We start from the raw sequence: 23,054 nt of genomic DNA, 5'->3' as shown, positions 1-23,054 counted from the left end.
GCAGACTGTAACTATGCAAGCAGAGTGGACGCTTAATACATGCATGTTCATGTTGATGTGATTTTCCACTGTTTTCTGTGTGCAGTCCTTCCACAGGTTGAAGCTGCCCCGCTGTGAGAGATGAAACACACTGTGTGTATGTGCGTCTCCACTGTCAGCGGTTCCTTCTCGCCACACACCGGTGCTACCAGGGAATAGCAATGCATCCGACATAAGTTCCTGCTTGGACTGTGTAGACCTTCAGGGCTATGAACTTACACCAGCGTCCGAGGAGGGGCCTCCTCCGCGGTCGCGTCCTCTTCTTCCTGTCAGGTGTGCTGCTGTGTTTGGTCTACACGCTGACTCTGAAGGCCCAGCTGTCTCAGCCTGGAGCCTCCACCCAGACAGAGGATGTTCTCGGAGCAGAGAGGGGCGACCATGATGTTGTGGAGGTCAGTATCCGGGAGGTGATGGCCTCCAATGGGACGGAAGAGGAGATCGTCTCGCCTGAGAGCACCAAACCTCCTCTGGTTATAATTGTCAACAGGACAGATATCGAACAATGCGTCTACATAGAGCCTCAACCGCCCAAACCAATGCCAACCCCAATGCCACCGACCACCACAGCTCCACCCCGGCCTCCACACAGGAAGGGTGACTATCCAGAGGACCTCTTCTCAGTGGAGCAGAGGCAGCAGGGCTGGGTGCTCCTGCACGTCATGGGCATGATCTACATGTTTGCGGCCCTGGCTATCGTCTGCGATGAGTTCTTTGTTCCCGCGCTGGAGGTCATCACCAACAAGCTGGAGATCTCAGACGACGTTGCCGGGGCAACCTTCATGGCGGCCGGAGGCTCCGCCCCTGAACTGTTCACCTCCCTGATCGGCGTCTTCGTCTCCCACAGCAACGTGGGCATCGGCACCATCGTGGGCTCGGCCGTCTTCAACATCCTGTTTGTGATCGGCATGTGCGCCGTCTTCTCTAGAGAGATGCTGCACCTGACCTGGTGGCCGCTCTTCAGAGACGTGACCTTCTACATCCTGGACCTCATCATGCTCATTGTCTTCTTCGTGGACAACACCATCATGTGGTGGGAGAGCCTCTGTCTGCTCACCGGCTACATCAGCTACGTCAGCTTCATGAAGTTCAACAGTCAGATTGAGCGGGCGGTCAAGAGCCAGCTCAACAAGCACATGAGTATCGTCAAGGTGTGGACCGCAGCAGAGGAGCCGGAGAAGGTCAGTCGGTGTTGAATTTCTAATGCATATCTGAGGAGGAAGTATAGCTCAATGATGGATGTTGTAGTTAAATTCATCTCAGGAAATGATGCAGTACACAACAATATCATTCGTGTTTCCACTGAGGTTGTAGAAAACCATTTTTTTGGTATTCCTTTCTAGCTATAGTGCATAACTTTTGTCGCCCCCATGCGGAATTATGAGTAATTACAACAACACTGTCGGTAGGGATGGGAATTGATAAGAATTTTGCGATTCCGATTCCGATTCCGGTTCCGATTCTGCTTATCGATCCGATTCCTTATCGATTCTCTTATCGATTCTCATTGGGTGAGAGAATATGTACAAATTAGTTTGTTTGTATTAACTCTCTTTAATATCTGATCAGAAGTGTCTAGTGTATGCATTGAAAGATTATCAAGCTACTTTAGGATTAGGAAATTGTCAATTTTCACATAAATTGGTCCAGACTATTTTTTTTTTTTGGTTTTTAAGCCCAAATGCCCTTATGTGCCCTACAAACTAAAAACACATAGGGCCTACTTAAAACAGTCAAGGAAGAGCTTGTGCCTTTTGGAATATTAACAGTGCTCATTGGCACTTGAAACAAAATTCAACTGACAAAAAATACAAATAAGTCTTTTGAAAAGATAATACCAACTCTTTTTATGCAGAACAATTATCATGTTTGCCCTCTCAGGAAGGATACGAGATCTTTAATGTAGGTTAAGTGTTATTATATGATTGCGCCCTTACTCTGAAAGGCCAACGTGATGATGTCACTACGTTAACGCCTCAGGTCAAACTGTCACGACTGCACAGTAGACAGTCATGTAGGCTATTCAAGAAGAGAATAAATACGCCATAAAGGCTTTAAGAGAATGTATCACTTTGCTTATTCTTCACCACGCCAGCGACAAGGAGTCACCGCTCCATCTCAGCCGCCCATTGCATGCTGTTCTTATGTGCAGCGCGCTGTTTATTAATAATGTCCCGTCATCAGACACGTAGCGGATGGTTTTATACACATCGATCGCTCAAGTAATCCAAGGCAGAGCTTTTTGTATCGGGCAGAGAGCGTTATTTTAAGTGTGTCTTACTGTCTTTATAAAGTGTCTTGTTAAAGTTTCCTTACCACCGGACCGCCGAGTCCCGCTGTGTGTTGTTTTGCGTTCGTCCCCACCGCCGTGCTTCAAGGCAGCATTTAACAGCTGATGAACGAGAGTAAACAGCGGACCTTTGGAAGCGGATAAGAAATCCTTTTTTCCTGTTTGTATGCTGCTCTCGCCTTTTTATGTATCCCACACCTAGGCTTACACACACGTTAATTCATATACAATGTATGTTCAAATCCAAGTGATGGGCAATTCTGGTGCCGACTAGTAAGGCAGCGGACGTTTAAACGTTCAACCGTCAGGATCGCAGTCTGCGCGCTTGCTTGTGCACGAGTCATTTGATGAAATGGAAACTTTACAATTGTTGCAAGTGGCCTCATGTGTAATACAACCACACTTTAGAGCGCTTCTGCCTCGACGTCATGTTTGCTGCGTTCTGAACCAAAACAAAGCAGCACGTGTCTGAAGTCATGACGCATTTGCTACGAGCGGAACCGATAAGCGGAATCGTTAAGCACGCATGTTAACGATTCCAAGGAATTGGTTGACTCGGAACCGGGTCTGAACAAGAACCGGTTCTCGATTCCCATCCCTAACTGTTGGTGCATATGAACGAGGTAAGCCTTGGTGATCGGGCATGGATTTCATTTCGTGGTCTCTTCTTGAGCTCCTGCGACAGTGACAGGGGGATGACACCAGTTTGTAAATGCTGCCATACTGAAAAATACAGAGAGAGTTTTGTAGAGCTGAAATCAACTTTGTCAACTCACTTGGCAATGGCTTGAATGTAACCGATGATCATTCTTATGAAAAAGATACGCACTATAGCTTTAAGCTGATTCAATAGTTAACAACAGATTTAAGCTGCTGCACCATTTGTGATTCAGCTGACCATTAAACATTGGAAATACTCCAACACTTATAACAGCCCCAAATGGGGTTCCTTATTTGCCATGCTGCACTGAAACAATTCAATTGATCATAGTGTTGATTTCACAGTGACAGTTTTTGAAGTTGGAATTTCCAGACCAGAGTGATGTGTAACCTGGAGCTGGAAGGAGTCTGGGGTGTCAAACTGTCAAAGACGCAAAATGATCATTTAGCAAATCAAGTGGCAATTGATAAGAATGTATTTGAATACATTAACCGCCTTTGTCATTTTCTGAACAGAAATAAAAAACATTCATTGTTAAGTTGATGTTCAGTCAATATGTTCCTCCTCTGAGACAATGGGCTCCATTCAAAAACAAGCATCAGTGAGTCACACTGATGAACTGGGTGACATGTTCCTTCATCACCATGACGCACCAAATCTGGATTCTTCCTTCACTGGAAATAGTCCCCAACAAACGCTCTATTTCCTCCGGTTTGACTAACATTTAATGACATCTACAGTGACCATGCTGTTTTAGTAAAAATTATTTAGCACTCATTTTTAATCACACTTTATATTGTAACCAGGTTGAACCCAGTGGGCTTGAGGATGAGCGCTACAGATAGGTTTGGGAGGTCAAAAACTATTCAGAGATGCACTAACACATTTTTGGTTTTGGTCTTCTCATGGGATTTGTTGACAGAATAACATCAGCAGAACCATTTCAAATGATCTAAAGTGTTGGAGTACAGGTGGAGTCAGTGATTCTGGAGAATGTTTGTTGTCAAAATCACTTTTTCTTCAAAACCAGTGAATATTTTCTCACGGTCCTCTACCTGTGTGTGCACTTGGGGAAGAAATCCGATGTTATTACACAGCCTAGGCTCTGTAACGAGCATGTTGTTTATGGTGGAGCCCCCTTTGTTTTACATACCGTTTGTTTACAGCCCGGTTTACAGAGCCTAGGCTGTGTATTAACTCCAGATATTTTTCAGTGCACACAGTACGAACCGCTAGCAGACCATGAGGAGATATTCACTCATTTTGACAAAAAATGATTTGACAAATATCACTGACTCCATCTTTAACTCCAACAGGTGTTAATATTTAAACTATTTTGCTGCTTTATAATCCCTAAAAAACCTACAGAAATGAGACACAACAAAAGATGGATACAAACAAAACAGATGTCTTTGCAGAGCAGACAAAGACAAACGTCCATCTATAGAAAGTATGTTCTCTATCCTTTCATCCCCTCACTGTTGGGACTGCAGCCTGCTCGAATACAGAGAAAGGTGGACAGTGATTTGTGGGTGTGAGCGGGTGACAGCCTGTATTTGTGTAAAAGCCTTTGATGATGCTGAACAGAAAGGACTCCAGGTGGCACAGACAGCAGTGTCAGAGAGTGATGCAGAGATTGAAATGTCACTCTGTTTCTGCCACATCCCTGAAACACCAGAGTGTAAGGACCAAATAAAGCAATAGCAGCTCTTTAAAAGGCTCATTTTCTGCACAACGCCTACAGACTAAAGGGCTGTCTGCAGTTGAAGAGAGAGCAGTAAATGTCTGAGCCTGTAATTAACATGCAGCGCTGGGTTTTTAGTATTCCATAGAATCACCAGCACATTCTCCAATTAGTCTGGAGCACGTCTGCAGTCAGCCATGTGCTACTTCAGTCATCACCGAGTGTGATGAGGCATGCTGTCACATTAATAGATCAGAATGACTTGGGATTCAAAAATATCCTCTTCCAGGAAATTCATGCTTCTGTATTTCCTATTAATCAATTTCTATCAATTTCCCACTAAACTTTTTTTTGTTAATCTCTCTAACGTGTTCAGAAAAAATAACCTGTTGAATATAAAGCAAGACACACAGGATGTAAGGGGGGCGCTCGTGGTGTAGTGGTTAGAGACTGCTTAACTCAGGAATCAAAATGTCTTTATCTGAATGAAGTATAAAATAAACATAACCACATAAAATAAATCAATACAAACTTGATGTAAAATGAATATCATCTTTATTGCATCAGTGTGATATGCATCATGGATTTCCAATTTACTAAACTTTTTTTTTTAATAGATTTTATTTAACTTCACCTTTATATACAGGACCAACCCAGTCTCACTGACAGTACATACATACATACATACATACATACATACATACATACATACATACATACATACATACATACATACATACATACATACATACATACATACATACATACATACATACATACATACATACATACATACATACATACATACATACATACATACATACATACATACATACATAAATACACACACATACATACATACATACATGCACCATGAAAGCAGTGTACTGGCAGGAATAATGAAGTGTCAGAGTGAGGTAATAAAAAAGTATTCACTTAAAGGTCTTAAGGTTTGCCATGTGCTCCTTTGCTAATAGCGAGAAACTTAAACATACTATAGTGTTAGCTAGATTGGATTACTGTAAAGTCCTGAGAGGAGGGGACATGTCCACCTGTCATCCCTCAGCAATCCTTGTCAGTCAGCAGATTTTGGTTTAAACTGACCTTCAGATTAGTCAATCATGTTTGAGTTCTGAAAACCAAGATCTGAAGTTCTGAACAGTGTAGGTCTGTCACTGATTATGTGAAGCTAAAACTTAAAACAAAGTTAATATTAACAATGTAACCACAAGAACACTGTTTATTTTCATGTACACTGGATTAACATAGTGCCGCTACCTGAAGAAGTTCTTGTAAATGACTTTACAGGAGAGTGAAGCTCCACCAGCGCCTCCTCCTCCTTCTGCTGCTGCAACAAAAGCTGAAGACAAATCCAAACCAGCAGCCGAGCCACATCTGAGCATCCCTCAAAGCCACAAACCACCATCAGATCCACAAGAGGAGAAAACAAGACTCAGGGTACGAAAAACAAAATGCTATTATTGTTGGTGCGGACTGGTAGATTAGCATTGTATCTTCTAAATTTGAATATTTATGAAAAACCTATAAGTATTGGAGCGGGGTTACAGTTAGCATCCACATCAGTTGATGATCTGTCAAGAGGTCACAGTAACAAAGATTGTTCTCATCTTGCAGTGTAGAGCTGGTTAATCCTAATGTTATCAAAACGTATATGTTTCACTTCCATAGTTAGGTGAAAAGTGTATATTTATCCAACGCACCTGCGTCAAAGTTTGCTCGATGTGCGAATACTCCTGTTAAAAAAAATGTAAAGTTACGAAAAGCTTTTATGATGACAATATCTTGAGTAAAGTTCCCAAACATACATATGAAGAGACGAACATTGCCACAAACGACTCTGATAGCATCCAGGATTACGCTGACCAGATGCCCTTAGTCCAGACAAATATCTGTAAAACTCTTTTATATACTATCTATGGTAAAACTCTAAAAGGTCCTGTATGTGTCTTCAGCGCTAACATAGACGTTTAACATGTTCTCACCCACTCATTCTAACCCGTAGATGCGTCCTGTCCTGCAGCGAGGCGGCAGCTCGGCCTCCCTCCACAACACCTCTCTGAGGAGCACCATCTTCCAGCTGATGATCCACACGCTGGACCCTCTAGGAGAAGGTAACAACATGAGCCAACAATGGGGTCAGGTACAGGTGTTTGTAAGCTCCCTGGAGAATTAAAATGAGGAGACAAACCACAAAATTAAAAATGAATAAAAACGTTTTCTATCGAGTTGTCAGTAACACAAAAATGTAAACCACTGTGCATGAGAAAATGTGTGGAGAGAAAATGTTTTCTTGGCCTTCACGTACAAAATACAAACATTTTAGAAAACAAATAAATAAAATTACATTTAAGAGGAGACACAACACCATTTCCCAAAATATATTTTTTTAATCTCAGGGCCACTTTTTTAAAATGATAAAACAACCAAATACTGTATGTATGAGTGGCTTACTGTTAATCAGTTTATCAAAGATACTTTCTAATAATAAAATCTTCTTAAAATAATAACATGCCCCAAAATTACCTTTTCGCTTTGAGACAACATATTGAGATTCGGGATATAATTTGATGACAGTAATGTCCAAACAACTTTAACTTTTAATTTCATACCATCAGACTTTTCTGTCTTTACTTTCCATGATACTGTAGCCGGTTATGTTTATACCCCTTTGTAATAACATCCCAAGTGAACACTGTGTTTTGGATGCAGTAGGGCCTGAATTTTCTATTATTTCTATTATCAAATATTCAAATGAATAGAGATTTATGTCATTACTATCATATGACAGAGAACAGCAAATCCTCATCTCTGAGACGTTGGAGCTTGTGAATTCTAGCCATGATTGATTTGAAAAAATAACTGAAACGATTGACTAATCTAATGTTCCAGCTCGGATGCATTGGAGCCGGCAATGACTACACTCTGTCCGTTCCGTGTCTCTCTGTAAGTCTGGTTAGTCTCTGATGAACCGCAGCGACCTTCAGCTCGTCCTTGAACTGGCTGTGCTGCTGTTTCTCACTCCCACAGCGCTTGGACACCGCTGAGCCTTAATCAGCTTTTCAATAGAGGCTAATACAAGCTGGATGAAAGCCAGCATGCTAGCAGACCAAGCTCTTTATCTCTATGGGACCCAGAGTAGCAGAGGGTCCAGCACTGAGCACCGTGCAACATCTTTAACATATAAGGAGGTTTAGCTGCTGAGAAACCCCCCAAAAATTCTGATTAGTTACAGAAACTCAGATGTGGAGCAGCAGCCAGTTCTCAGAAACTTTACTTAAGTATTAGTACTGATACCACACTGTAAAAGTACTCTGTTAGAAGAGAAAAGTCTTCCACTTTAAATGTTACTGAAGTAAAAGTATGAGTTTAGCCAGGAAAATGTCCTTAAAGGAGAAGTATGTGATATTTGTTTGTTATTATAGGTGTAAATATCTCTATCTTCAATCACTTAAACAGTATGCACAGTTCATAATACAGGTCTCCCAGTCATTCAGCTTTGCGGTAATTGCCTGTTAAAATGTTGAGGTATCCCGCTCGTTTTATCCAATCAGGAGACGGAGCGCTATAAAGAGGTGGGTCTATGTGCTTGTGAACGATGACTCGCTGCTCTCCATCGCGGCACTATCTGATGAAGACGGCTGTGTGTTCATGTGGTGGTGATGTAGGGACGAGAGAGGGGACTACTAACTGCAGTCACTAACAGGAAGTTAGCTAAAAGGACCATATCACTTACTTCTCCTTTAAAGTATTAAAAGCAGAAATATGTCGCAGTGACTGTTCTACTATTATAAATTCTATTGTTAGATTATTATTTCTCCTCATTGATGTACATTTTACTTTTGAAATTGGTGTAGGTGGAGCTCATTTGAACTGTTTTTGTATCAGACTGCAACTAATGATTGTTTACATAATGGATTCACCTGCTGATTGTTATTATTGGAAGACGCTGAACAACTGCACAGATGGATGAGCTCTATCAGTTTGAGTGAACACAAGACGATTTTGCCCTGAAATTTAAATATGAAAACTGCTCCACTAAAGCAGTAATATGGAAAGTATATTTGCTGTGGGTTTCCATCCTAGAGTCAGCCCTAAGCGGGGACCTGAAAATCCCCGGCCCGAGGAAAGCTAGAAGAGGTAAGAGCGGCAGCAGTCTTGCCCAGCCATGTGTGTTGTTGTGGTGGTAGTTCACACGTGCGTTCTTGTGTTTGCTTTATGCTAAAACTGTAACAGCATCTCAAACCAAAGGACAATGGTGAACAAACTTTCCCAGGGATAGTTTAAAATAATCAAATTACTTTAAATTTGAGGAGACATTTCTTTGACTTTCCAGGTTCTTTGTCCGACTTTGAACAGTGTTGAAGAATAGATTTCAAAAAGGAGAAAACTAGTCGCATGTAATTGAAATGTTATATAACTGGAGGAGGCCGATAATGTTTTGTCTGATTTGCATCTCTACCAATCAGAGACATCCTTTAATGGTGATGTCAGAGGGGAGGGGTCTGTACCGAGGAAAGGTAAGAAGTTTCTGTGTCGTGCTCAGTCCGGTCTGTTATCTGTCCCAGAGAAGTTTCTGGTTGTCACGTTTGATGTGAGATGGTTGTGTAACCATATTGGATGTGTGGTGTTTGTTTATGTGTTGTCATCCAGTTTGTTTCTGTGTTGTTGAAAAGGAATGAAGACCTGGTTGTTAGTAATCACAGGATTCAGAATGCAGAATCTCAGTTTGCGCATCATTGCCTCTTTGGTTCTGGTGAAAAGCATTGATGCATCTTCTTCAATATAAAAGTGTTGTTTGTATTTGTTTGCAAAATCTAAAATAAAGGGAAAATAGAGTGAACATATATATGAACATCATTCTACATTTTATTTTCATATTGATAAATACAGATGTGCCTTTTTGAAAAAGTCGTATTGCTCAAGCAAACACATTTGACACATAGCCTACCTATCCGGTAAGGTAATAGTTTTTCTGTTAAGATCATGACGCCTTTATTCAGTTGCTAATTTGACAGTCCAGACATAAAAATAATAACAGTCGGCGATTATGAGGAAATCTGGCATATAGTCTTTCCCCAAGCTGTGAACCAAAAACTACAAAATGTATCACAATAATATGGAAGGACATGGCAGCAGAGGTGTGGGTTAGTAACTGACTTTTGTGCTCAATTCGCTAGTTTTTTATGCCCAAATGGCCAGTGTGTGAGCAGAAGGTCAAAGAATAATTTAAAAAAAAAGATCTCGTTTGAGCGATGATTCTCATTGCAGCAAAGAACAAAGTAAAGCCTCTGAACGTCCCGGGCAAATTACAGAGCAAGTCACATCACCAGTACTCTGAAGGTGAGTTTTATGTCAATTGTTCAGTCCAATATTCACAGCCCAAATTCAGATTAGAAGATTCATATCAATTTCATGAGAGCCCTGAGAAGTGTGGTTAGCCTAGCTTAGCACAAATAATTGAAGCAAGTGGGAACGGTTAGCCCTGCTATGAGAACATTTGTAAGATCACTAGCCTTAAAAACAGCTGTGAATTCAACAGAACATTTAAATGTGTTAAAGCTGGGGTATGTGATTTCTGATTGGTCAAAGTTAACATTAGCTGGACACTTTGACCAATCAGAGCGAGGCTCCGATTCTCTGTTCTTATTGGCTGTTGGGACTGTCCATTCACTTTGGCACGACGTTGTTGGTGTAGAGCGTGTCAGGGAGGGACCATGGGGGAGAGACCAAAGAGAACAAGTGGAGCGGTTGAGGTATTTGGATTCGAATCTCTATCCCAACTGCCATTTTCTCCCCAAATCCTCCACCCCAGCTTTAAACAAGGCTATATCTTCTAGATTATTAAAAGTGTGTTCTGACTGTGGCGGTAGAGGAAGAGATCCACGTCGTTGTTACCCAGAAAAAAAATGGTTATGCTCCACAGTGGCCATTTTCTTTTATACATTTTTTAACAGCATTAACAAATTTTTTTCTGCAGTACTGAATACACTAGAATTGTAAATACAAAATGTGTATGTTAACAGCTTAAACTGTGTATTTGTGTGGTTAAGCAACTAACCTGATGGCTAATATTAGAATGTTTAATGTGGGTTCCAACCATGACACTGCCTCTAAAATCACAATTTTGCTAATTATAATAGTATATTTTTGTTTATGTCATACTTGGGACAGAATTATGTTAGTAAACAGTTTTTCCTGCCTCTAGTTTTTGTGTTACGCTAAGCTTAACATGTAATTGTACCAAACACTTAAAAAAATTAAACGTAGGTTATATTTATTTATGCATCTTAAAAGGAAAAACAAGCATGTTTTGCAGTTGTGTTGAGTGAGTGTTGAGAGATGAGTGCTGGCCAGCTAATGAATATTCAGAAAGTTCAGATGAATTAACAAACAGGCACATTCTGTAGTTCTGTACCTTTTGGAGATACGTTTCTATTGTAGGCCTATTGTCAGATTTTAGTTTTTTATTTAGACATTTCTGGTGCTGGATGTGTGCAACAAGGTTTGGTTTATGTATTGATCATCAGAGACGGTTTAGGGGTTGAAGGAGGTTATTCTCCACAATCAGCAGAGCCTCTCAATCAGTGTGTGTGTGCGTCACAGCGTGGAGTAATGAGGTGCTTCACAGACTGAGGTGCAGAGCAAAGCGGGGCTACAGGGAGGCTGGAGAGGCCTCCACAAGCCCGAATCAATCAGCCCGAGGATTAACATGCAGATAGACTGTGTGTGTGTGTGTGTGTGTGTGTGTGTGTGTGTGTGTGTGTGTGTGTGTGTGTGTGTGTGTGTGTGTTTGTGTCGGCGTGTGTGTATGTGTGAGAGAGGGAGAATCCCTTTTCCTGAATTGCTCCCACTGGCATTTAATCCTGGCCCACACAGTATCATAATGTTGTCAACTTGTCAATAAAAATATGATTGTGTTTTGTCTAAAAGTGTGAAAAAATGAATGTGAACAATGTGGATGGATAATATAATGTGTGTGTTCTGTGATAGCAGTTTTAGTCATTAACTGTATCATCTACACTGACTGTTTTAAAGTTTAAGACAGGTCTTAACCAGATGTATGTGTTTGGAGAGAGCTTTTATATTTATATCCTTTACTTGTCATTCAGTGTGTCTTTTCTCCTTCTCCAGAGGATGATGAAAAGCCTCACTCTGAGCAGGCCTGTGCTGCTGCTGTCAGTGCACCAGGGGGCGCTGCAGCTGAGCCATCCACCTCACAGCCTCAAAGGACAGAAGAGACTGGTGAAAAGGCATGTGGTCAGACGGACCAGTCAAAGGTACAAAGAGATGATATATGAAGGAGGTATTGATGAACGAGTATTCTTGAAGGAATCAGCTGTGATTTCACAATACTGATAATACGAATTGTATATACTTACTCAAGTAAAACTAATAGTAAACTTATATTTTCTTTTACAACTATTTAAATGTGTCCCAATCAGACAAACACATCGCTAGAATCCAAAAAGGGAATTTATTATTTATTGCTTTGGAATTTTGTGTCAGTGTGCAGTTGCAGGATAGCTTAGGATATATAACTGTCATTTTGCACAACAGAGAACAGTGTTGTTAATGCTTTTGAAAAAATATGTCAACCTAAATATGTCATGTTATTTTGTATCAAGGCGACAGTGGTGGCATCAGAGGGCTTGGACAGCAGCTCTGAGGATGAGAGTGGTGATGAGGAGAGCAGTGACTCCAGTGAGGAGGAAGACGGTGAAAACAAGGAGTATGAGGAAGCAGAGGAGGAGGAGAGTGAGCCGTTGTCTTTGGAGTGGCCTGAAAGCATAAGCAAGCAGGCCACATATCTGCTCCTACTGCCCATTGTGTTTCCCTTGTGGCTCTCACTGCCTGACGTCCGCAACCTGGTCAGTATGAATAAAATGTGACTAAAAGTACATTTTCACTCAAGTACTGCACTTGAGTAGAAAATTGAAGTACATGTATTTTTCTTGAGTATTTTCACTGTATGCAAATGTTCACTTTTCACTGGAATAAAACGATTGTGGTTTATGAAACACATGTTCAGCACAAGAAGAAACGTACACAGTCTCCTGTGTACCACATTTATTATCACAGCAGAGTGCGGTAGGTGCTAAGTGTCCAAAAATGCAAAGTGGGAAATAACTGATTTTTCTTTATGTATTCCAAGTACTGTATTGCAAGTTTATGTGTGTGAAGGGGCTGATGGATCAAAATAACTTTTAAGAAAGCAGCATTTATTCATCTGGATCCAAATCTCTGTTTCCAGAAGTTTACAAGTCAGATGTTCTGTAGGCCTTTTCTCCAAACAGCAGATGTGAACTCTACTTTTGTATTATCCAGGCGTCCAGGAGGTATTTTGTCATGACGTTTATCGGCTCCATTCTGTGGATCGGAATTTTCTCCTACATGATGGTGTGGTGGGCTCATCAGGTTTGTTGACACTTCACACAAGTCATGCTTTACTGGAATTTACATCCATGGTGACACTATATTTGGTACTAAGCATGATATATATTACAATATGATGACAAAGCTAGGCATATATGTAATTATTTAAAGGATTACCCTAACCTTGTAGGCAGTTTGATCCATTATTAAAAATAAAACAAAAAACAAATCACTGCTGATCTAGTTTATAGCCACACCAAGGATGTGATACCGATCTGACATTTTTCTTGTTTTGCAGGTGGGTGAGACAATGGGCATCTCAGAGGAAATAATGGGCCTGACCATCCTGGCGGCTGGGACGTCGATCCCTGACCTGATCACCAGTGTGATCGTGGCCCGGAAAGGTCTGGGGGACATGGCAGTGTCCAGCTCAGTGGGAAGTAACATCTTTGACATTACCGTAGGGTGAGTGAATGCATTAACCTTATTAATTAATTAATTTCTGTAAAAGTGTAGATAACATTACCTATACTTTTCACTTCATACTGCTTTATATTTTAAACATATGTTTTTTTAAATGTGAAGTACGCTATTTAAGATGCACTATGTAGTTTTAGGGCAGGGGAATTTGTTTACATTAAAAGATGCTGCAGTTAGTTAAAACGTTTTTTACTCTACATGTAATTCTAAGTATTGAATAATTATATCATCAAAACTAAATGATTTTGAGGAACCTGGAACCATATATAAGAGTAGAATATATTTGTAGACCAAACTGTGGGCCCTGTTGCTGTAAACAACAACAGTGAAACAGTAACTTTTCAGGAAGCTTTCTAACTTCAAACAGTGTTCCAGGGGTCACATTTTCCTGCGAGGAAAGTTTGTTAATCCAGTGATAAGAATTTACCTTCGAAACTGTTCATTTCTCTGACACACCCAAAGTTGCATAGTACACCTTTAATCTGAAAAGACAGAAAGACGTGTGTCCTCTCTGGTTGTAGCCTGCCGGTCCCGTGGCTGATCTACACTCTGTTACACAACGGCCAGCCGGTGACCGTCAGCTCCAACGGCCTGTTCTGTGCCATCGTGCTGCTCTTCCTCATGCTGCTCTTCGTCATCATCTCCATCGCCGCGTGTCGCTGGAAGATGAGCAGGAAGCTGGGCTTCACCATGTTCGTACTCTACTTTGTGTTCCTCGTGCTCAGCGTCCTATTGGAGGATCGCATCCTCACCTGCCCCGTGTCCATCTGAGCTCAAGAGCCAACTGCACGGGACATCCAGACTGATAATACTGTTAGTAGGATAGGTTAGATAGAAGAACTAAGCCTATTTTCATAAGGCTGACCTGACGCACAGTAAACACACTGTAAAAACATATAACTAAACAAGAAGGGATTTTAAAGGAAAAATCTAATCTCAACATACCTTCACATTATTAGCCTGTGAACGTCAACAACAATTTCCAGCAGCTACTTTGTGATGGTGTTGTTATTAAATCTTCTGTGTCCGAAATGACTCCATATTTAATTCATGGTGCACTGCAATGAAGCTAGTGTGTATTTCACTTTATATAATGTAGATGCTGATGTTTTTTATTTATTTTTATAGTGTATGAATAACTTAAAGCGCAACTTCTACTGCAGCAAAAAGTATCTGGCTTCTGCTCACCATTTAGCGGTGTAACCTTCAGTCTTCTAAACTCCTTTCCTAAATACATAATGGGATTTGGATTCTTGCCTGAATTCAGAGTTTTTAAATACAAGCAGATGGTTAGATACTCGGGCAAGATCTTTTTTATTTTAATACAATGTGAATTTTGTCTTGATACATCACCTTTAAATGTAACTTACTTACCTGAAGTCCATTTTGTTCTATGTGAAACTATGCGTGTACAAGTTTGGGGACTCAAGTTTGTGTTCACTTTTGGAGCATGCGCGGCGTGAGAGGACGGAAGGGCTAGAGTCTCCTCGCAACGTGGTGTGCAATGGTCAAATAAAGTGTAAATCAAGACATTAAAACTCAATCAGTACCGACTAAGTACAAGAGGAAGTTTCACATTAACTGGACCTGTGGTGAAAAGAAAGAAAAGGGGAAAAGAAAAGGCGACAATTGAAATCTTCCGCGATGCCAAACCAAACAAGATCACAGGTGGCCGAGGCCGCACCTGCCGACATACCAGCTGGAGCATACGCAAGGTTTGACGAACTGGAAAGCAAACTTGACAAACTTTTAGACCTCCACACGGCTACCAACAAGCTTTTGTCAACGGTTGTAAAAAGAGTTGATATCATGGACGGGAAAATTGAAGGCGTGGTGAGATTGGTTTCATATTCGACATTCGTCTATTTTCCGGGGTTGTAACTGTAATAGCGTCACGAAAACAACACAAATTTCCTCCAGAATGGTATTATTATGTACAGAAGACTAAGACTGACATTTCAAAGGCTCGACCAACTCACCAAAATCAGCGAGTCTCGCGAAAGATCATAGAAACCGCGCCGAATATAGTGTTTAGTGCCACACGGCAGCGGACTGCTTAGGGACCGTCGCAAAAGTGCAACGTCTTTTTTCTATTCTTAATAACTCACTGGAAATTCATCCTATCAACACCAAACCACTTCTGTTGTGTTTATGAACTCATTTTGTAGTTACCACAACCCTTTGTTTTAAAGAAAAGCCTTTGATTTTTTTTTTAAAAGGGAAAATTATTCAGTGTGTATATTGCATGGATATTTAAGGCAATTTTTTCAATAGCTCACAGTTTTTTATAGCTATCAACACCAAACCAACTCTGATGTGTTCAAGAACTCACTGTGGAGTTCCCACAGCCCTTAATTTTCAAGAAAAAACTTTTAATTTTTTTTTGAAAGGCAAAATAAGTCACATCATATATTTAATCCATATTTAAGGCTCTTTTTTCAATAGCTCACTGGTCTTTATAGCTATCAACACCAAACCAACTCTGGTGTGTTCATGGACTCACTGTGGAGTTCCCACAGCCCTTAATTTTCAAGAAAAAACTTTTAATTTTTTTTTGAAAGGCAAAAGAAGTCACATCATATATTTAATCCATATTTAAGGCTCTTTTTTCAATAGCTCACTGGTTGTTATAGCTATCAACACCAAACCAACTCTGGTGTGTTTATGGACTCACTGTGGAGTTCCCACAGCCCTTAATTTTCAAGAAAAAACTTTAAAAATGTTTTGAAAGGCAAAAGAAGTCAGATCATATATTTAATCCATATTTAAGGCTCTTTTTTTTCAATAGCTCACTGGTTGTTATAGCTATCAACACCAAACCAACTCTGGTGTGTTCATGGACTCACTGTGGAGTTCCCACAGCCCTTAATTTTCAAGAAAAAACTTTTAATTTTTTTTTGAAAGGCAAAATAAGTCACATCATATATTTAATCCATATTTAAGGCTCTTTTTTCAATAGCTCACTGGTTGTTATAGCTATCAACACCAAACCAACTCTGGTGTGTTTATGGACTCACTGTGGAGTTCCCACAGCCCTTAATTTTCAAGAAAAAACTTTAAAAGTGTTTTGAAAGGCAAAAGAAGTCAGATCATATATTTAATCCATATTTAAGGCTCTTTTTTTTCAATAGCTCACTGGTTGTTATAGCTATCAACACCAAACCAACTCTGGTGTGTTCATGGACTCACTGTGGAGTTCCCACAGCCCTTAATTTTCAAGAAAAAACTTTTAATTTTTTTTTGAAAGGCAAAATAAGTCACATCATATATTTAATCCATATTTAAGGCTCTTTTTTTTCAATAGCTCACTGGTTGTTATAGCTATCAACACCAAACCAACTCTGGTGTGTTCATGGACTCACTGTGGAGTTCCCACAGCCCTTAATTTTCAAGAAAAAACTTTTAATTTTTTTTGAAAGGCAAAATAAGTCACATCATATATTTAATCCATATTTAAGGCTCTTTTTTCAATAGCTCACTGGTTGTTATAGCTATCAACACCAAACCAACTCTGGTGTGTTTATGGACTCACTGTGGAGTTCCCACAGCCCTTAATTTTCAAGAAAAAACTTTAAAAATGTTTTGAAAGGCAAAAGAAGTCAGATCATATATTTAATCCATATTTAAGGCTCTTTTTTTTCAATAGCTCACTGGTTGTTATAGCTATCAACACCAAACCAACTCTGGTGTGTTCATGGACTCACTGTGGAGTTCCCACAGCCCTTAATTTTCAAGAAAAAACTTTAAAAATGTTTTGAAAGGCAAAAGAAGTCACATCATATATTTAATCCATATTTAAGGCTCTTTTTTTCAATAGCTCACTGGTCTTTATAGCTATCAACACCAAACCAACGCTGGTGTGTTCATGGACTCACTGTGGAGTTCCCACAGCCCTTAATTTTCAAGAAAAAACTTTTAAAAAAAAGTTAAAGGCAAAAGGAGTCCGATCATATATTTAATTTCTGGAGGCCGGCCTCGGCCAGGAAGAGGACGATGGAACCCTCCTGGGCAGAGGCGAAGGCAACAAACCCCTTCTGGAGGCCGGCGGCGACGACCCACAGGTAGCCGGCATCGGCGAAGGCCCACAGGTAGCCGGCATTGACGAGGACGGACCTCCGCAGGAGACCGGCGAAGGCAGAACCACTCAGGCGGCCGGCCACGGTGAAGGCAGGCCCCCGGAGGAAGGCAGGGCAGAGGGCGGTCCCCCTCAGGCAGGAGCGAAGGGCGGTCCCCCTCAGACAGGAGCGACGGGCGGTCCCCCTCAGACAGGAACAGGGGGCAAGATCCCTCGAGCAGGGGGCGAGACCCCTCAGGCAGGAACAGGGGGCTGGGCCCCTCGGGCAGGAGCGAAGGGCGGTCCCCCTCGGGCAGGAGCGAAGGATGGTCCCCCTCGGGCAGGAGCAGGGGGCGATCCCCCTCAGGAAGGCGAAGCGGCCGGTCCCCCTCTGGAAGGCGAAGACAGCAAGCCTCCCCTGGCAGGCCCGGAGGGTGGGCCCCCTCACGATAACGTGGAGTGGGCTCAGGAACTAGACAGTGCTAGCGTGCTAGTGGCTAGCGTGCTGGGGCAGGTGTCTAGCGTGCTGGTTGCTGGGGCCCGGGACCTGAAGCTTGTTGCTGGAAGCCTGGGGCTGGAGCTTGTTGCTGGAAGCCTGGGGCTGGAGCTTTCTGCTGGAAGCCTGGGGCTGGAGCTTGCTGCTGGAGCTTGTTGCTGGAGGCCGGAGGCTGAAGCTTGCTGCTGGAGGCCGGAGACAACTCGGGAGCTGGAGAGCATTGTGGAAACTGCTGGTAATCCAAACTCACCACCCCCACTCTGATAGTCCTTAAGGCAGGAGGAGGCTGGTAGCTGGGGCCCGGGGGCTGTGGCTGGAAGCAGGAAACCGGAGGCAGTGGCTGGAGGCTGGAGCGTGGAGGCTTGGGACGGTCGCAAAAGTCCGGTGGCAGTGGCATGTAGCTCTCAGGCCAAAAAACGGTTGGGTTGAGAAGCTCGACTGCCCACTCGGGTAAGGCGTCCTCCAACTCGGGCTTAGCAGCGACAGTCTTGTATGTACGCCCCAGCACATGCCCCTGCTCCTTCCTACTGGGAATTGTAGTGGGAAATATTGCATATATATGATATATATATCTCTGGACTCAGATGTTAGAATGCTTACTTGGCCATTGTTTGTATGGACTTATGGGTGTGGTTGAGAGTATCGCATGGACAGCCACGCCTATGGTTAATTTATGCACAATTACTCTGTCTGTTCTATTGTCCTATGCTAAACTCCTCCTATGGTTAAGTTATGTACAATTAGTCTGTCTGCCTGCCTGAAGCAATGTGCTTAAATATCCCTCTCTCCTACGAAACGGGGTTCACTCTTGCAAACACATTCCCTGTGTTTTGGATTAGTGGCCTCTCCGCGGAGATCCTTGCTGTATGATTAAATAAAATCTAATGCTACTATTAACGTATCACTATTGCTTAACTTTCTCATTACAGAATGTTCTCCCAGCCGTCCATGGCACTGATAATAAAAAATAGCATGTCCTCCAACTCACGGCAAAAAAGAGTGTCTGCTGGGTCCAATTTTGGTCTGTGCATTCTGTTATGGTGAGGTAGGCAGGCAGGCAAGTAGGACCCAAACGCAGACGTTAAAAAGAAAAAAGGTAATTTATTGCTCCACAAAAAATACAAAATAAACTCAGGACGGCCAAAAGGCAAAGGGCAAAAAGGCAAAAGACAGGTAACATGGGTAACACAGAAGACGAGACTCACCAACACGCAACAGGACAAACCATAACATTTTATGATGTATTGTTGTATATTTTAATGAATGTGTGCAAATGAAATAAAGTCAATTAACACACAATAAGTGGTTTGGTGCTGAAATGTTGAAATACAAGTGAGTCATTAAAAAATAAACACCTTAAGTAAGAATCAAATTTACAAACTGATTACTTATTCCGTTTAAAACTCTTGTAAAGGTTTTTCTGAAAACCAAACAGGTGTGGAAACTGAGCAATTGAGCTGTTCAAAAATAAAAGCCTTACATATGAATGCAAAATATGCACTGACTACTGATGCCTTACATTTTTTTAAAGGTTTTTCTTGAAAATAAAGGGCTGTGGGAACTCCACAATGAGTTAATGAACACATCAAATGTGGTTTGGTGTTGATATCTATAATTACCAGTGAGCTATTACAAAATAAAGGCCTTAAAGATGAATGCAATATACAGTATGCACTGACTACTTATGCATTTAAAATAATTGAAATGTTTTATTTTAAATAAAAGGTTGTGGGAACTCTACAATGACTTTGTGAACACATCAGAAGCAGTTTGGTGTTGATATCTACTAAAACAAGGGAGCTATTACAAAAATAAAAGCCTATATATGAACCCAATATACGCACTGACTACTTTTACCTTTAAAAAAAATTGAAAAGGTTTTTCTTGAAAATAAAGGGTGGGAACTCCACAGTGAGTTCATGAACACATCAGAGTTGGTTTGGTGTCGATAACTATAAAAACCAGTGAGCTATTGAAAAAAGAGCCTTAAATATGGATTAAATATATGATGTGACTTATTTTGCCTTTCAAAAAAAAATTAAAAGTTTTTTCTTGAAAATTAAGGGCTGTGGGAACTCCACAGTGAGTCCATAAACACACCAGAGTTGGTTTGGTGTTGATAGCTATAACAACCAGTGAGCTATTGAAAAAAAAGAGCCTTAAATATGGATTAAATATATGATCTGACTTCTTTTGCCTTTCAAAACATTTTTAAAGTTTTTTCTTGAAAATTAAGGGCTGTGGGAACTCCACAGTGAGTCCATAAACACACCAGAGTTGGTTTGGTGTTGATAGCTATAACAACCAGTGAGCTATTGAAAAAAGAGCCTTAAATATGGATTAAATATATGATGTGACTTATTTTGCCTTTCAAAAAAAAATTAAAAGTTTTTTCTTGAAAATTAAGGGCTGTGGGAACTCCACAGTGAGTCCATGAACACACCAGAGTTGGTTTGGTGTTGATAGCTATAACAACCAGTGAGCTATTGAAAAAAAAGAGCCTTAAATATGGATTAAATATATGATCTGACTTCTTTTGCCTTTCAAAACATTTTTAAAGTTTTTTCTTGAAAATTAAGGGCTGTGGGAACTCCACAGTGAGTCCATAAACACACCAGAGTTGGTTTGGTGTTGATAGCTATAACAACCAGTGAGCTATTGAAAAAAGAGCCTTAAATATGGATTAAATATATGATGTGACTTATTTTGCCTTTCAAAAAAAAATTAAAAGTTTTTTCTTGAAAATTAAGGGCTGTGGGAACTCCACAGTGAGTCCATGAACACACCAGAGTTGGTTTGGTGTTGATAGCTATAAAGACCAGTGAGCTATTGAAAAAAAGAGCCTTAAATATGGATTAAATATATGATGTGACTTATTTTGCCTTTCAAAAAAAAATTAAAAGTTTTTTCTTGAAAATTAAGGGCTGTGGGAACTCCACAGTGAGTTCTTGAACACATCAGAGTTGGTTTGGTGTTGATAGCTATAAAAAACTGTGAGCTATTGAAAAAATTGCCTTAAATATCCATGCAATATACACACTGAATAATTTTCCCTTTTAAAAAAAAAATCAAAGGCTTTTCTTTAAAACAAAGGGTTGTGGTAACTACAAAATGAGTTCATAAACACAACAGAAGTGGTTTGGTGTTGATAGGATGAATTTCCAGTGAGTTATTAAGAATAGAAAAAAGACGTTGCACTTTTGCGACGGTCCCTAAGCAGTCCGCTGCCGTGTGGCACTAAACACTATATTCGGCGCGGTTTCTATGATCTTTCGCGAGACTCGCTGATTTTGGTGAGTTGGTCGAGCCTGTGAAATGTCAGTCTTAGTCTTCTGTACATAATAATACCATTCTGGAGGAAATTTGTGTTGTTTTCGTGACGCTATTACAGTTACAACCCCGGAAAATAGACGAATGTCGAATATGAAACCAATCTCACCCCGGTAAAATGGCAAAGTTAACAGGAGAAATGCACGAGCAGGTGGTCAATCAAGACGCGCAGCAATGCCGCACTAAAGAGCTTGAAAACAAACTGCAGCTCGCAATGGATTACATTGACCAACTTGAAAATCGCCAGCGCCAAAACAATCTGAGGCTTCTAAACGTGCCTGAACGGCTGGAAGATAATTCGGGAATGAACATCTTCCTGGTTAGACTCATAGACCGAGAGTGGAAGGTAAAACTGAAGGAAGAAGATTTCGAAAGCGCACACCGCCTTGGCCCTTTCAAAGAGAGTGCGCGTTTCCCCCGCACCATTATATTCAAACTGCATCACCTTCAGAAGAAAATACTGATCTTAAGAGCTGCGAGGGAAAGGAAACAAAGTTCTGTGCTACACAACACCGACTACAGAATCACCGCGGATATCTCGACACAACTACGCAAGAAAAGGGAGGCGTTTTGGCCGCTGAGAGAACAATTGCACAAACTGGATATTAAAACCCAACTCCGTTTCCCTTCATCTCTGCAAGTGCAAGACGGTGAGAAAACGATGAACTACGCTACACCACAGGAGGCCCTGCTGGAGCTTCGCAAGAAACATCCTTCTCTTTCATAAGAGTAGGCTACACGTAAGATGAAGTAATTACTCAAAGACAATTAGTGGGGTAAAGTAAAAAGCCTTTAAGTCAACTCTGGACCTTTATTTTCTTTCTCGTGTAAAGTGGGGAATTATTTAATGAAATGTCTAATTTATTGTAAAGTAGACTAATTGCTTTGTTTGTTTTTCAGGTCTAGAGTAATTTACTTTATTTGTCATTGCTGTGTTTACTGGGGGGGGGGGGGAGGGGGGGGGAATGGAAGTGTGTGCTAGGAATGAATGTGAACGTGTTTAGGAGTGGATGACGTGGCGGATGCGTGAGGACGCTGAGGTAACGTGTGGGGGGAAAAAAGGCTATGGGCATTTGTAAATCTTAGTTTGAGGAGGTTTGAATGATGTATAAGGGGAGTAGTGTTTCTTTTTTCTTTTTTCTACCCTTATCCTTTAACCCTATGTGCATCCTCTTGTAGGCCTATCTTTGAGGAATATTGAAGGAATTATAGTATTTATTTTATTTTATTTAAATTTAAATGTTTTGCTCTCCTTTTCCTTTCCTCTCTGTAACTAAATTGCATCCTCCTTTCAGGCCCGCTGCTGCATCTCCTCCACTCTTCTTTTCTTCTTCCTCTTCCCTTCTCTCCTTGATACCAATATTTATTTTGATTATTTATCAAATTATGATGATTTGACCGAGGAGGTACAATATTGCTTTGTTAAAGTGAAAACATTGTTATTCTTTATGACCATTGCTATACACCAGGGGAGGGAGCAAATGAATTAGCTCAGGAAAGCATGTTTAGAGATGAGAAGTTTTCAGGGGTAGGTGTATTTTTTCTTTTCTTTTCATGTATATCAGTCTTTTATTGTCTGTGTCAAATGTGTCTGTGCTCTGTGATCTCCACGGTGGTTTCCCCTCGCTT

The 23,054-nt window shown here is 40.9% G+C and overlaps 1 protein-coding gene across 1 annotated transcript; it reads left to right on the top strand.

Moving 5' to 3' along the window:
* Positions 1 to 248: 248 nt before the first annotated feature.
* LOC307251531 (sodium/potassium/calcium exchanger 1-like) lies at positions 249 to 14,316 on the top strand (the record flags this gene model as incomplete). Its single annotated transcript, XM_080028899.1, has 11 exons — positions 249 to 1,217; positions 5,980 to 6,129; positions 6,695 to 6,803; positions 8,776 to 8,829; positions 9,159 to 9,209; positions 9,961 to 10,032; positions 11,824 to 11,969; positions 12,318 to 12,560; positions 13,018 to 13,107; positions 13,364 to 13,530; positions 14,067 to 14,316. The coding sequence occupies 11 exons, from the start codon at positions 249 to 251 to the stop codon at positions 14,314 to 14,316; spliced, it is 2,301 nt and encodes a 766-aa protein (XP_079885025.1).
* Positions 14,317 to 23,054: the final 8,738 nt, after the last annotated feature.

Source organism: Ammodytes marinus, assembly GCF_949987685.1.
Source record: "Ammodytes marinus genome assembly, chromosome: 1".
In the NCBI taxonomy this organism is placed as follows: domain Eukaryota; kingdom Metazoa; phylum Chordata; class Actinopteri; order Uranoscopiformes; family Ammodytidae; genus Ammodytes; species Ammodytes marinus.
Note: the sequence above shows the minus strand (reverse complement) of the source record. Positions and strands in the feature narration are given on the sequence as shown.